This window comes from Etheostoma spectabile, chromosome 7, assembly GCF_008692095.1.
Source record: "Etheostoma spectabile isolate EspeVRDwgs_2016 chromosome 7, UIUC_Espe_1.0, whole genome shotgun sequence".
In the NCBI taxonomy this organism is placed as follows: domain Eukaryota; kingdom Metazoa; phylum Chordata; class Actinopteri; order Perciformes; family Percidae; genus Etheostoma; species Etheostoma spectabile.
In genome coordinates this window covers 9,969,868-9,984,587 of record NC_045739.1, presented here as the reverse complement: position 1 = coordinate 9,984,587, position 14,720 = coordinate 9,969,868, and the positions used below count along the sequence as shown (strand labels likewise).

The 14,720-nt window shown below is 40.8% G+C and overlaps 1 protein-coding gene across 2 annotated transcripts in view; it reads right to left on the bottom strand.

Annotated features, from left to right (window-relative positions):
- The window catches only part of lrp1ab (low density lipoprotein receptor-related protein 1Ab), an 87,639-nt gene that overhangs the window by 50,855 nt on the left and 22,064 nt on the right, over positions 1–14,720 (bottom strand). For both annotated transcript variants that reach the window (XM_032521656.1, XM_032521657.1), the window contains exons 3-6: positions 11,890–12,027; positions 2,266–2,385; positions 1,813–1,941; positions 1,290–1,550 (exon numbers count right to left, since the gene is read on the bottom strand). In XM_032521656.1, the coding sequence (XP_032377547.1) occupies positions 1,290–1,550; positions 1,813–1,941; positions 2,266–2,385; positions 11,890–12,027 (648 nt within the window). The remainder of the gene's footprint in view (positions 1–1,289; positions 1,551–1,812; positions 1,942–2,265; positions 2,386–11,889; positions 12,028–14,720) is intronic.

Sequence of the window (14,720 nt, the reverse complement as noted above, 5' to 3'; positions counted from 1 at the left end):
ACACACACACACAAACCCACATCCTCACTTTTATGTTTTGTCTACATTTCTGCCCCCATTCTTAAAGTTTAACAGCTCTGTCAGCCAACCGGAAAAAAACAAACTTTGTCAGGCTCATAATCAGAGATAAATCATGTCAGCACTATATTTGCAAGTATCTATAAGGGAAGTGTTCACATGCTTTGTATGTCTGTGGCTGGGTGTTGTCTAAGAGATGAGAGTGTGTTAGTTAAGACGATGCCTCAGAACACTACCTCTACAAGCCAGACAGTTCACTTACCACTGTTTAACAGTTGTGGAATACATAATGTACGCACACCCACCCACCCAGACCAAAATGTACAGTAATGTACAGTTCATAATTCATAATTACTGTTCACTATCACAATTCCTTAATTATGTAATTACTGTATCATAAAATTTCTTTAACTATGTGAATACTTTACATATCCACACTCTTTACATTTCTTTTATTTATATTTCTACTCTAATATTTATATACTTCTTGCAACTGTAACACAGAATTTCCTTTCAGGGATCAATTAAGTATTTCTGACTCTGAATTGGAAAGGACTTCTATGGGAAAACCTAATGCCAAATGTCATTATATCAAAAATCTATGACCGGAGTTAGAATATAACAGATAACATTAAATTACATAAAACAAGATCATTGGTAAAATACTTTTCCAGGCTTCTGAATAGCCATGCACAGTCAGTACATTAATCAAGCTACACAGTCGGTTAAAGTTTCCATGTCACAAAATGTGTAAATGAATGCCTGAAGGCATGCTGTCAGCTTTATATGTATCATATCACTGTAAGCAAGCTACACACATATTTCCTCTATGGGATGATTTAGTGTTGTGTCAGGGCCCCCCCTATTCTTCACAGACAAACCTTTTGAAAATTAAAGCTGGACTCAGCATTTCTACTTGGCACTTTTTCATGCTGATATGAGCAACTTTTGGAGATGAGGCTGTAATGCTTCACATCTTACATTTGTCTAAGCTACCAGAAGCAAAGTTGACCATTTGATTCCTGAGGCAAAGTAAAGAAATTTCACATGGGGTGAGCTGAGTAACTGACAACTAACTGATTACCTAAGTGTTGCTCGCATGCTCCTATGTGAGTAATTCAATTCTCATTCACTGGCAGTCTACAGTTAAACGGTCATGCTCTCAAAAGTACCTGACAACATGTTTCTGTGTCAGCAGAAAATCCGATTTCTAAATACAAAAGCTTTCTGTTACAATCCAGGTCAATTTTGTCAATGAAACTACTACTCACGGTGCAGACTGAGGGAGATGTTGATGGTGCGGATGTTAGTGACAGTCTTTAGGTCAGGGATACTGGCGCACTTCAGCTGGGTGGCAGCAGGAGTGTCACCTACATCTATCCAGCAGACGGTCTCCTCGGAATAATTGAAGTCCATAGCCATGGTCTGCTTGGTGGGGATGGAGGGCAGCCGGGAAGTGGAGCCGCTCAGGGAGGTGCAGCGGATGTCATGGAGGTTAGCAATCAACAGCATAGGCAGACGATCCACCGGCTCTGGGGAGGGTGATCAGAGCATAAGAGGGGGGCGTAAGAGGGAAGAGAAATGAGAAGAAGATGGAGAGGAGTCAAAGGTCAATACATCTCTCTCCAGTAAACAAGCCTGTAAAACAAAAGGGGGTGTCACTACATGCAGATGTGATTATCTGATATAATACAGCTGGAGACATTTTCAACAGAGAAACACAACAACTTTTTTTTATTTATTTTTTTATTTTTTGAAAGGCGTCCTTTTTTGTTGAACTTTTTGTGTTCTCACCATTTTTGGCTTTGCAGGAGCTGTTGTCAGGCTGCAGCAGGTAGCCCTCCACACAGCTGCAGGTGTAGGAGCCCTCGGTGTTTGTGCATGTCTGACTGCACGTCCCATACACATTGCACTCATTGAAATCTGCAGGAGAATAACACAATGCATTAACAGACACAGTCAGTGATGAAATATATAGATTGCACAGCATTTATTCACAACGTACTGCATTGGCTATACTTGGATACAAACTGTTATAGCATTAGTCAACAAAAAGCAGAGGTTACTAACAAACCCTAGAAGATGAATTTATCTTCTACCTTGTTTGATTGAAAAAAAAAAAACAATCTTCTTTACATGTTGCCCCATGTAAATTCTACTCAGCAAACAGAAAGTAAGAGTAATCAGAGGATTTTTCTTTTTTTTTTTGCCAAGTTACAATAAAAATCTACCAAATTTCCCACTCACCTTTACATGTCTTTCCATCTGCAGCAACCTCATAGCCGTTGCTACAGTAGCACAGAGGCCCATCATGAGTCACAGCACAGTGAAACTGGCACCCATGGGATGCACAGCCTGGTGCTTGTTCTGAAGCAGAGAAAAACAGAGAAACATAAAATATGAAATACTGTGGAGACTAACATGGAAGATGGTGGGGGTTAAACAACAGCCTGATCTTAATCTCAATGCAATCTTCCCAGAACCATACTGTCATATCCTATCACCTCTCCACAGGAAGATCAGATAGGATTGTAGATGTGCATGTGGCTGTGTGTACGTGCGTGTGCGTGTGCGTGCGCGTGTGTGTGTGTGTGTGTGTGTGTGTGTGTGTGTGTGTGTGTGTGTGTGTGTGTGTGTGTGTGTGTGTGTGTGTGTGTGTGTGTGTGTGTGTGTGTGTGTGTGTGTGTGTGTGTGTCTATATGTGTTAGAGTGGAGTTGGTACCCATGCATGCATGTGTATTCATCTGTGCAGCCAAGGTGATTTAAATGTGCATACGTTAGGAGGCCTCTTCTATCCCGCCCCCAGAGGGAACTCAGGGACAAATCTTTTTGGCAGGAAATGAAAGAGGAGCATCCACCCATACCCTCATCATGCTAGCTATAGGGTGTGTGTTTGCATGTAGTTGTGTTTCTAGGCTAGGAGATGAATGGGGGGATGGTGGTGATAGTAGTACACATCTGATATTACATAGTAGTCTATATCCTTGACGTTCCACTTCTGGGATTGTTCCGGTGCTGCAGGACATTCCGCCAGATTTCCGTTTCCTTAGGCTTTATTTTTTGTTCGAATTTTAAACTCTGGTGGATTTATAAGGACTATGGTTAACTGCTCCTCAAATCTCTGCATGGTAAATTGACACAGCAGCTAGCTAGACTATCTGTCCAATCTGAGTTTTCTCTTGCAGTGGGTCTAAGCAGGGCTCATTGCCGCCCATGATGATTGTGATTGGTTCAAAGAAATGCCAAAAAAACAGAGCACGTTTTCTCCCATCCCAGAATGCTGGGTGAAAGCTTTATCTCTGAATTATGATTCATGCTGACATCAAATATGACAGCGTGAATCTCATGCTGCCGTCCTACATTGCAACAACCCCTAGCTACCGTTTGAAGCTCCAGGAACAGCAATATTTTATAAGTAAGGCCAAAGCCTTAACATAACCTTCCAACACTTACACACCCCATGATGATCTAAAGAGCTACAGTTAGCTTAGTCTCGCTTTGCCAGACCATCCTCCACACGCTGCTGAGGAAGGTGGTTGGCTAGTCCAACCATCCATCCATCTTCATCCGCTTATCCGGTATCGAGTTGAGGGGGCAGCAGCTCCAGCAGGAGACCTCAAACTTCCCTTTCCCAAGCCACATTAACCAGCTCCGACTGGGAGATCCCGAGGCATTTCCAGGCCAGGTTGGGGATATAATGTCTCCACCTAGTCCTGGGTCTTCCCCGAGGCCTCCTCCCAGCTGGATGTGCCTGGAACACCTCTGGCTAGTCCACACAGCATTCCAGGCTGGGAGAAAAATGTGCTCTGGTTTTTGGGCATTTCTTTAAATCAAGCACAATTGTCATGGGCAGCACTAAGCTCCGCATGAAGCCGCTGCTAATTAGCCTTGTTTGGGTGAAACGTTTACTTCAAAAGTTGTTTTAGTCATGCAAGAGAAAATTCAGATTGAACAGATAGTCTAGCTAGCTGTCTCAATATACCATGCAGAGATTTGAGGAGCAGTTGACTATAGTCCTCACAAATTGACCGGAGTTTAAGATTCCAACACAAAGACAGTGGAAGGAAGTTGACATCGGCAAAAAAGCAAGTTTCCGGTGGAATTTCTTGCAGCATCGGAGCAATTCCGGAAGTGGAACGGCATGGACCAAACTTCACTCAATACTTGCGTGTAACTGTTAACAAACATTCCCATGTAATCTTTTACAGAATGTTAACCCCAATATAACAAACTATAAATTAAATAGGCTTACACTAGCACAAAGAAATTTACCTTGATGTCCAACAAAAATCAGTGAATGGTCATGGACACACTATGTTTAGTAGCTAGTGATAGTATGGCTGTGAAGAGAGCGGAGATTGGTCCAGTGAAGGGCCCTCATTATATAAAGCATGTGGCACTATGGACCACAATAACCCTTTTGTTGTTGCCCTGCTGAAAGGAAGAGTCCCCCAGCAAACACTGTGGCCCATATCAAATCCATTCACCAAGCCTGGGAGAGACCACAGACAACTTAAACTACACCTCTGGCTGGGGTCACTTTCTTTCTTTCTTTCTTTCTTTCTAGCTATGAGTGGGTGATATAGAAAAAAATCAGTATCATCATCAATATTATCTCAATATTAACCTGTAATAATACAAAGTATTCAAATTATACAGCCAACTCACATCCATCCATTTCTAATGTGTTTTATGACAACAAAACCCTATGATTTTCAAAAAATCTATTATAATTTATTATAATTATAATTCCACAAAAGAACAATTACTTTTGACAGATTTTGGTTAAATCTGAATTATAATTTCTTTAGATATGAGAACTATAGTTATAAGTTAAGTTATAACTGTAAGTTTGATATGGTAAGACTTTTGTTACGATAGAATTCTATGAAGAAATGATAAACGTTAATATTGATAAGACTTGTCGCCCATCTTATATGAGCTCCAAAAATCCTGTTTAGGGTCTACTCGATTCACTATTTAGCTTATCCTTAAAAAATAATGTATTTTTTCTTTAAAAAGAGTCATTTGCAGATGTACGGTAGTATGAAGAGCAGAGTAAGGGACAAAAGGACAGAAAATGTAATGATAAGAAAAGAAAATAACTGAAAAAGACTGAACAGAATTGGGAGAGGAACAGAAAGACAGCGGGGAGAAGAGGAGGGCAGGGCAAACAGTGGTGGAACTGAGTTAGCAAGTTCCAGCTCTAAGCAAACAAGCAACAGCAGTGTGTCAGACGTTTGACCAGGGGTTAATAAACGGGTTAATGAACGAAGCAAACAAATCACACGGTGACACACTGGAGGCCTTCAGTCCTAAACAAGCATGCCAAAGCCATTGATCCTGTTACTGCATGGATGGCAACCCTCAATTTCACTCATTGATAGCTCTTTAAAAGGGAAGAGCGAGAGTATAGTAGCTTTTTTCCCACCAAAATTAGGGCATATATGCAGGTTTTTAAAAGAGCAGGAAACCTGCTAAAAACATGTGAAAGACTCCTTTCTCATTGCCAATAGACGAGTATTCTTTCGGAAGAATGTTTCTCATGTGTCACATTCAATGTCACAAACGCACCGGAATTTGACTGACGGAAGAAACTAATCGGGGTGAAAATTAGCAGGTCCACCTAGGTGTCATGTTTCCATCACTACAGACCGGAGCTGGAGCCAATAAATACCTGTGACTACCGCAGAGTAATTTGTCTCTGGAATAAATGTTGATTGTAACCTTTCCCACTAAAGACAAAAGCCATTTGTTAGTGGGTGTTAGTGGGTTTTTTGTCCAGTGAGAAAGGGGCTAAATCAGGCTGTTTGCCAAAAGTCCAACCTGACTGTGTTTCATCAGAAGACATATCACATATGTGTGCACAATTGAACAGGCGTCAATAACTTGCTCATGATAATATGAGGCGTGTATGATTAATGACATTACAAGTTCCAGATGCATCCTACTGAGGTTCTGATTTCCTCAAAGACAACAGAGACATGAAGAAGAACTGCTCTTGGACACTTTCCATGGCCAGTACATGTACAAGAAATTTATGAAAGTTGACATTTTCCTTTAAAATCCAATCATGGCGCTGACAGGCCAGGTGCAACAGGGTGACGCAGGTACAGTGAGACAGTGACCGGGTGGTGTTGTGGTCATGGCCATAGTTGCACAACAAAACTCTTAACATATAAACCTAACACTTTACAAAGATCAGCTCATCTATCCATCAACTGGCTTGGAAACAAATTCCTTTCCTTACAAACAAACAATCTAAAATAAATAAAACCTCCCTGCATTTCTACACCCAGAGGCCATATTTGAAAGCACAAATTGAACACTCACTTTATAAAACAGCCTATTCCAGTGTGTGGCATTTTTAAGAGAGGCAATTCCCAGGACATTCCTACCTTTGTGCTCTCACTGTTTGGAAACAAGTCTACACATGCCCATGTCCTCTACCTGCAGCTGACAGGAACCTACCGCTTTCCTACACTGTTCCATCAAATTACCTGATTTCTACTTCTTAAACTGAATGGTGTGTACATATTTCCTTTCATTTTGTATGCATAGCTTTCAAATAACTACTTTACATTCTAGCATTGCATTAGCAGATCCCCATGCTCAGTTAAACACAATCAGGCACTATTTAAGATGGTTTCGTACTGCAAAACTACTTTGTGATTAATCAGTGCATTCCATTACACCGAGAGGTTGGTGGTAAATGCTGCATTACTGAAAAGAAAAAAACTCTTGAGAACCAAATTTCAGACTTAAAGGAGATAATGATTTGTTTATCCAGGTATGTGGTTATGCATAGGCTCATCCATTTTGAGTATAAAAGTGTATTTATAGGTAGTTGTGTGGAGCTGCAGAGTCAAAGAGGGCAAAGTAACCGTATGCCATCACATGCAGGGTAGTGGCTTGAGTAATAAACAAACAGTGGCTATCATAGTCTCAAACAGTGGCAGCATGCTGCCCAGGATGCTTAAACTTATACAAATACTCAAACACAAATGTACAAAACACACACATGTGGCAAAAAACAGGTTATTAACAGGTTATGTATCGCAGTCATTTAAAGTAGCTGTGATAAAGGGCTAGGTTAGCAGATATTTACCAGGAACGGACAGGAGTTGTAATAGATCTTCCCTCTCTCCTGCTGATTTACCAACCCCCCCCCCACCCACACCCCCCCCCCACACACAACACACACACACACACCACACACACACACACCCACACACACACACACACACACACACACACACACACACACACACACACACACACACACACACACACACACACACACACACACACACACACACCCACACCCCCAACAAACACACACACACACACACACACACCACACACAAACCACACACACACACACACACCACAACACCAACAACCAACCACACACACACACCACACCCACACACACACACACACACACACACACACACACACACACACACTTTGGCTGTGCCCCCATCTAAATCAATATTGGTCATCTGTCTGATCTGTCAAACTTTATCCAAAGTCATAAAAATTCAAATTAAGCCCTGTCCGTTGATTGCAATATTTGGTATTCCAAATGAGAGCTTAACTTTAACCCAGGACCAATCAGACATTATTGCTTTTACATATGACATATTTTGAGAATCTTAAAGTATTGCCTGAAGTAAATTTTTATTTTTCTCTTCTTCTCTCGGTTTCCTTTTTTATTTTTTCTATATATGTTTATTCAAATCAATGGTCAACTACCTTAATGTGGTGGGAGTTGAGTAGCCTGACTGACAATTGTGAAACTGTGAGTTTAAAGCCTTGTTTAACCAACTGATGTTGAAATGTGGGCATGCAGTTGTGTGCTTGTTTTCAGTGTGTAGATCCTTAAACTGTTTTGAAGAACTCTGTTACAAACAAATTGGAAGTAAAGGAGAGGGAAAAAATAAGCCGATTTCCCAGAAAGTTGTCAAATATAAGGTGACGGTAAGGGTGGGGGTGGGGGGGTATTACTAAGCAATGTTTTCTTTTCTTTTTTGGGGTTTTTGTATAAGGTTTTAGTTGTCTAAGATATACTGACACTGGATAACTGTTTCCATCCCTGATCTTCCAATAAAACGATAAAACAAAAATAAAATAAAAACAAAAGGTATCTGTGATAAAACCTCTTCTGCCTTGCACCAGCTCTTAATTATGCTCTTAAAGTTTTAGACTGCCGGGGGACTTCCTTTGACACACTGAGCACCTCTTCTCTTTCTTTCCATCTGTGTGCATCCATGTCCCAGAAATGCTTGTTACAAACTTAGCTCTGGGGAGCTTATTCCCTGGAGTCCTTGTGTTTTTTGGCCTGGCAGTTTTCCTTGGATTAGGGTGGCACCTAAATCATGGTTGCAGCTGTCGCTGTGGTCCTGCCCAGTGCCCTGCTATGCCTTGCTACACCATGCTATGCTCTGCAGTGCCCTGCTATGTCCTGCTACATCCTGCTATGCCCTGCTACATCCTGCTATGCCCTACGGTACCCTGCGGTGCCCTGCTACACCCTGTAACGCCCTGCAGTGCCCAATTAAGCCATGAACTACTACAACTACTATTTCTAGTCCTAGTTCCATTATCTTTATTGTGAATATTATTGCCACTGTTCATCACACTCCCAACCGGCACCTTTAGACACCGCCTACCAAGAGCCTGAGTCTGTCCGAGGTTTCTCCCTTAAAGGAAGTTTTTCTCACCACCCAAGGTTTCTCACTAAAAGGGAGTTTTTTCCTCGCCACTGTCACACTAAATACTTGCTCTTGGGAAAATTACTGAAATTGCTGGGTCTTTGTAAATTATAGAATGTGGGCTTGACCTACTCTATCTGTAAAGTGTCTTGAGATAACTCGTTGTGATTTCATATTATAAATACAATTGAACTGAAAACAGTTTAAAACCCACAATAACAGTTTAACTTGCCTAAAAACAACAACAACAACAACAATAACAACAATAAAACAATACTCAATGTTCAATCTGCAGCCTACCATAAAGAAAATAGATGACAGTTTCACGACACTGTAGTGTCTCTGAATACAGTGATGGGCAAAGAGCGGCAATAAAACAGGTCTTGTCATGCAAGACAACTCTAACTGCAGCCAATAAACTCATTTAGGTCAAGACCCACTCGTGAATAAAGATGAAAATGTGGGCTTGTTACAGGCAGCCTCAAGTAGCTTTTGACCGATTTTCATTCCACAGTTACTAGGACATGAAGGACAATGAGGACAATGAAAGCCCACTGCATGCATAAACAATAGCATCAGGGCATCACAATAACCAGGGAGCCCTTTGAGATGGTGAGAAAAAGGAAGAAAACTCATTTTCACTTACTTATCAATCAGTCACCACTGAAGGAGGCAAGTCTAAACGGCCTTGCCCCCCCAACAGAGGCTTGATCACCCACAAGATGAAAGTGAAAGTACAAATGCAAAACAACATAACTGGCCATGGTCTGAAAACACTACATTTATATTTTTAGTTTAGTTTAGTTTTTTTTTTTAGTTTTTTTTAAGGCCTGTGGAACTATACTTTGTGTTTTGACCAAAGGATGGCAAAGAAAGTTAGACAAGCAAAATTAGACAAGTTGAGAAAACATTCTCAGCATGTGCCTTTTACATGCTCTGGAGCAAGGCCAATCCCTTTTTATAAATATGAGACTGTATATTCCCTTATTTTGCAATCACAGACAGTTTTTTAAAGGGTAACATTGTTATCAGGCTTGCCAACACTATCCACAGCTACAGTATAAGTGTATTGCTATTCTACTGCCAGCCAGTCTTCTGATATTTACATTTTGTGCAGTAACTGACATACAGTATATAACAGTAATGCTTATTTTCTCATTTCTAGTAAGAAAAAAGGTTTTCAGGACTTTAAACTAAAACATTTTGTTTCCCGAGCAGCATAAGAATATATGCATGTTCTGACTTGGTTTTTCGTTTTAAAGTGTCAAAACGCAAACCAAGTTTCAATCAAATGCTAGATTAAGTCCTGTATCTGAATCTTGGAACCATACTGCCTGTATAAACTTCATCATCCATCACAGCACCAATAAGTCCACTTGGTTACTTCCTTGCCGTCATTCCTACTGTAAACACAAACCACACCAACTAATCCCAAACCTTGGCTCACAGTATGAAAATGCTACGAAAATGTATTTAAGCAAGATAGAACTCCTGCCTAACCCTCTTGCTACACTCCTCTTTCTAACCACTCATGTCAACAACTTTGGCAGAATTACTCGAACACGCCGACTGACAAAGTTTGCTTTCAGGCATCAGCGCCCCGGTGTACTTGCACAACCTGGCAGTTTGAACAAGCAAACACTACGATGCTTGTGAATGGCCAGGCCTTTCCCTGAAAAGAGGGGAGCTCACAAACAGCAATGCCAAAGCTTTGGGACACACTGCTGGTGTGTTTGTGCGTGTGGGGTAATGGGTGTGTTTGGGTGTGTATTTCCAAGAATGTGACTGTGAGTGTATGTTTGTGGGCATGTGTTGAGTATATGCATGCATTACAAGCCCATGAACGTGTAGGTGTATGACCAATGCTTTACTGAGGACAGCTGGACTTGTGTCCTCAGGGATAGGCAGTGCATGCTATGATTTGATGACTGTGTTGTGTAAAGGCTTGTCTCGCAGTGATAACCAGTGTGTGGGATACCAACACTCTCACCCACTCTGTACAACTGTCCACTTCATCCGTCCAACAGTGCTGCTGCTCTTCTGGGCAAACCATATCACACTTCAATGCTCTGACTAATGCAGAACTATTTGATCTAATAACTCAACTCTGTGTAGAAGAGCTATTCATTCAGTCTTTACCTATACAGGGTGGTCCAATAAGAAAACACTGCTGCATGGATGTAATGTGTACAGAGGAGATTAAGATGTAGAGATATGTACATCAAAAGAAATAATACAAATCGAAAAGAAAAACAGACACTATAACACATAAAGCTGCAACTGATATAAAGATAAAAAGGGTAAATAGATTTTTTTTTAAAACACATCAAACCTACAACCGATTACAGCTTTGGTCTGAAATTAGCAGAAGAGATAAGGTAAAAAGATAAGGTCTAAGATTACAGACATTATTCAAGAACCTGGCAGACTAACCCATGTCCTAGGACTTTGGTCCACCGAGACCTGATAGTAAATATTTGATTAAGTGATTTCATATTCCAGGAAAGGGATCATGATACAGAATAGCAGTGCATCGCTACTAAAACAAGTAAAATGGAGAGACAGACACATACATAGTTATAACAAAAATTATAACTATGTATCCCAACATGTGTTATTGCAACTATAAACAGGCAGAGCTCCAGACAGCTATATCTGAGGACTGCTTTGTTGAGTACTGAAGCAATTCTCTGTAGGCGGCTAGTGTTTGCTTCTTTGTCTGCTGCAACAAAGACCGACACTATGGACCCAATATGTTCCATCACTCATTCTTCTATCAATTCTAATTAATTGTAGAGGATTTGATGGGATTCTTCTCTATCTGCATACGGGCTAAATGCTCATCATTCCCGCAGGGATTGGGGAAACAGTCTCATAGCTGAACTGATTGATAAATGAATGACTATTTTCGCCAGAAAGAGAAAATCCATTGTAATTGCACAAGTCAGAGCAGGCCAGCTCTTTAAAAGGACCTATTAGAAGAGATTATTGCATAGAGATTTTAGTTTTGGATGCAAAGACAAGGGGATGCTTGCAAGGAGAAGCTGGTTGCTCACTTTTGACCCACAACAAAGGCCGACACTAGAGAAAAAGATACTATCTTTTCTGAGTGTGTTTGGGAGAAAATTGGAGTTAGCAGATGTGTGTTTATTACCTCTGCAGTGAGGGCCCTCATCCCAACCATCGGAGCAGTCGGGGACTCCATCACACACTTTGCTCATATGGATACACACATCCAGGTCCAGGCACCCGTGTTCATTTACAGGACACTGGTTAGCCCTGTTGTGTGAGCCTGGGAAACAAGGAAAATACATTAAAGGAAACAGCAATACAAAGCAAAATAAAAAGTCAAACTCAAACAAATAACTCAGAGAGCGGTAAAATGAAATTGTTTAAATTTAAATTGTATTTGGCTTGATAAAAACCATCCTCAACAGCATCTACACAGGCAGTTTTTACAGTATATGGTTGGACAGAGGCTAATAACAATAATAATAATAATAACAACACCAATAATAATAATAATCCCGCAAGGGGAAATTACAATTTACACTCTGTTATTACACAAAGGCCTGAATTACACACACATGCTCAGTACCTATACATGCACTAATGGAGAGATGTCAGATGCCCATGGAAAGCCGCCCCAAGCAGTTGGGGGTTCAGTGTTTTGCTCAAGAGCACCTTGGCAATGCCCAGGAGGTGAACTGGCATCTCCCCAGCTACCAGTCCACTACCATACTTTGGTTCGTACGGGGATTGAACCCAACTCCCTACTGACTGAGCTACTGACACCCTGGCTATGGGTGAGGTTCCTAGCTGTGGACCCTTTAGCCTTTAGATAGAATCACACTTAGAAGGATCAGTCAGGACAAAAGCAGAAAACTTCCTGAATAGGCAGTACCAACAATCAGCATTAAAAGGTCAATTTAGAAAGCCTCCTTGTATCTTCATTTTTACACGTCAATTTAGTTTTGCCAAGGTAGAACAACATTCGACAGGTTAAATTCTACACTGATATAAAATCGTAATGATCCTTTGATAGATACAGAGTTGTGTCACAGTATGACTTTTTAGCAAATGACAAATGGAATGTTCCTAGAGAACCAAAAATTATGCACATGACATATGTGCACACAGGAAGTTACTATGTACAGTATGGCAGAGCGATGAAATATGGTCTGCAAATGTGATCATTTGGCAGATGGCAACGGAACATTATCATAAAATTACAATGAATCTAAAGGTGTGTGGAGGGCAAAAGACAAAACATGATCTCCACTGGTCCAGAAAAAGCAGAGATTTCTGTTGCCAGCATTGTCAAAACATAAACATAAAACATAAGTAGATGCCATTTCTTCCCTTCATTCTCTCCCACTCTTCTTTTTTTATCTCCTCAGCCCACACTGCAGCGCAAACAGTTTGCTTTGGCTGTTTTTCTTCTTCTTCCTTCTCCTCCTCCAGTTTGCTTTACCTCTCTCTCCCTCTAACATCTGCTGACCCATTTTAAAAAAAAGAAAACACTAGAAGAAGAGAAAATACAGTTTACCGCCTTCACAGGAAACGATCTCTAGAGTTCTGCGGGGTTATGTACGGTGCAGTGAGAGGCTTTGAGAGGATGATATCTGAATTTGTGCAGCCCAGGCTGCAAACCTGATTCTGATGCCTCCTTCAAAATCTGACATACACAAAGTCGTCAGTGTCTGAATATTATGCAGCCAAAATGCAGTTTATTTTACCTTTATTTCTGCCTCATGCAGGTTGAATTTTTCCTTATCTGAAGTAAGGGTAACAAATAATAACAATATAATTGACATTCAGTATGTTATGTATTTGTGTCATGCACATCCAGTTGATATGTGGGATATGTGGGGGGAAATCAAAATATAGCTCTCTTGTATTCTTACAAGACAAGCCCTTAAATGAATCAAAGTGTGGATGTGCAGGAAGACATATGAGGAAGATCATTCCCTGAAGAAAATCACAAGCATTTCCTCCAAGTCCTCTCTATCCATCCAATAGATTAGTAACCACACACACAGATCATAAAATGTAACAAGTACCTTAAGGTGACAAGAGCCTCCATAATGATCCTACCAAAGTAGCCTGCGTAGAAAATGTGCCACATTCGAACAGAGAATTAACTTCTAATGCATCTGGCTTATGGGAGAGGGGGAGCTCTGCCATTTGGGGGATGCTACCATATTAGCAGCCCTCCTACAGCTTCAGCCTCTAAGACAGCCCGATTTACATTCAATAAACTGCCAACCTGGGGATTTCAACATAAACTGCAGTACCAAGATTAAACTGACATGCACACTGGAAATGAAACAGCTGCAGGATGTATTATTTGTCAACATTTTTCTCAGAGAATAAAAGACAAGTCATAGTGAAAGTCATCTGAATGGCACATACTGCACTACTGGTGTCTTTGCAACTCTCCATACATGTAAGCATATTTGACAGATAGTGATGTGTTGAAGATTAAGCAGACAGACAGATAAACTCATTAACTGACAGTGTGGTACACAATCCCAGGAACCACACTGCAACCACCAAAAGATGGAAGCGACAAGAACTCTACTTTCCATCACGCACACTCTCCTACCTTTCCCCTCACCCGGCAGCAGTACAATACCTCTCTGGAAACAACTACAAGCAATACACAGCCGGAAAAGATTTGTCTAAGTTCCTCAACACAGTAATACCTTGGCAGGAGCTGAATAGGAACCAGCAGCAGAACACTAAATAGAAAGGACAATATCTAGGATTAAATAACTTTGCAGGAGGGACAATGGAGATGAACCCTGTACTCCTTGCTCCAGTTGTTGGCAGTGTATTACAATAAGCAATAAGCTCCCCTCATACTGGGAATAGCCATTTCCTGTGTCATCTGTCAGTGTAAGCAGAGCATTACTGTGCATATCTAAAGGAAAATAATACAGGAGAACTTCTTCTGTCTTGTTTTTTTTCATATGCACATAA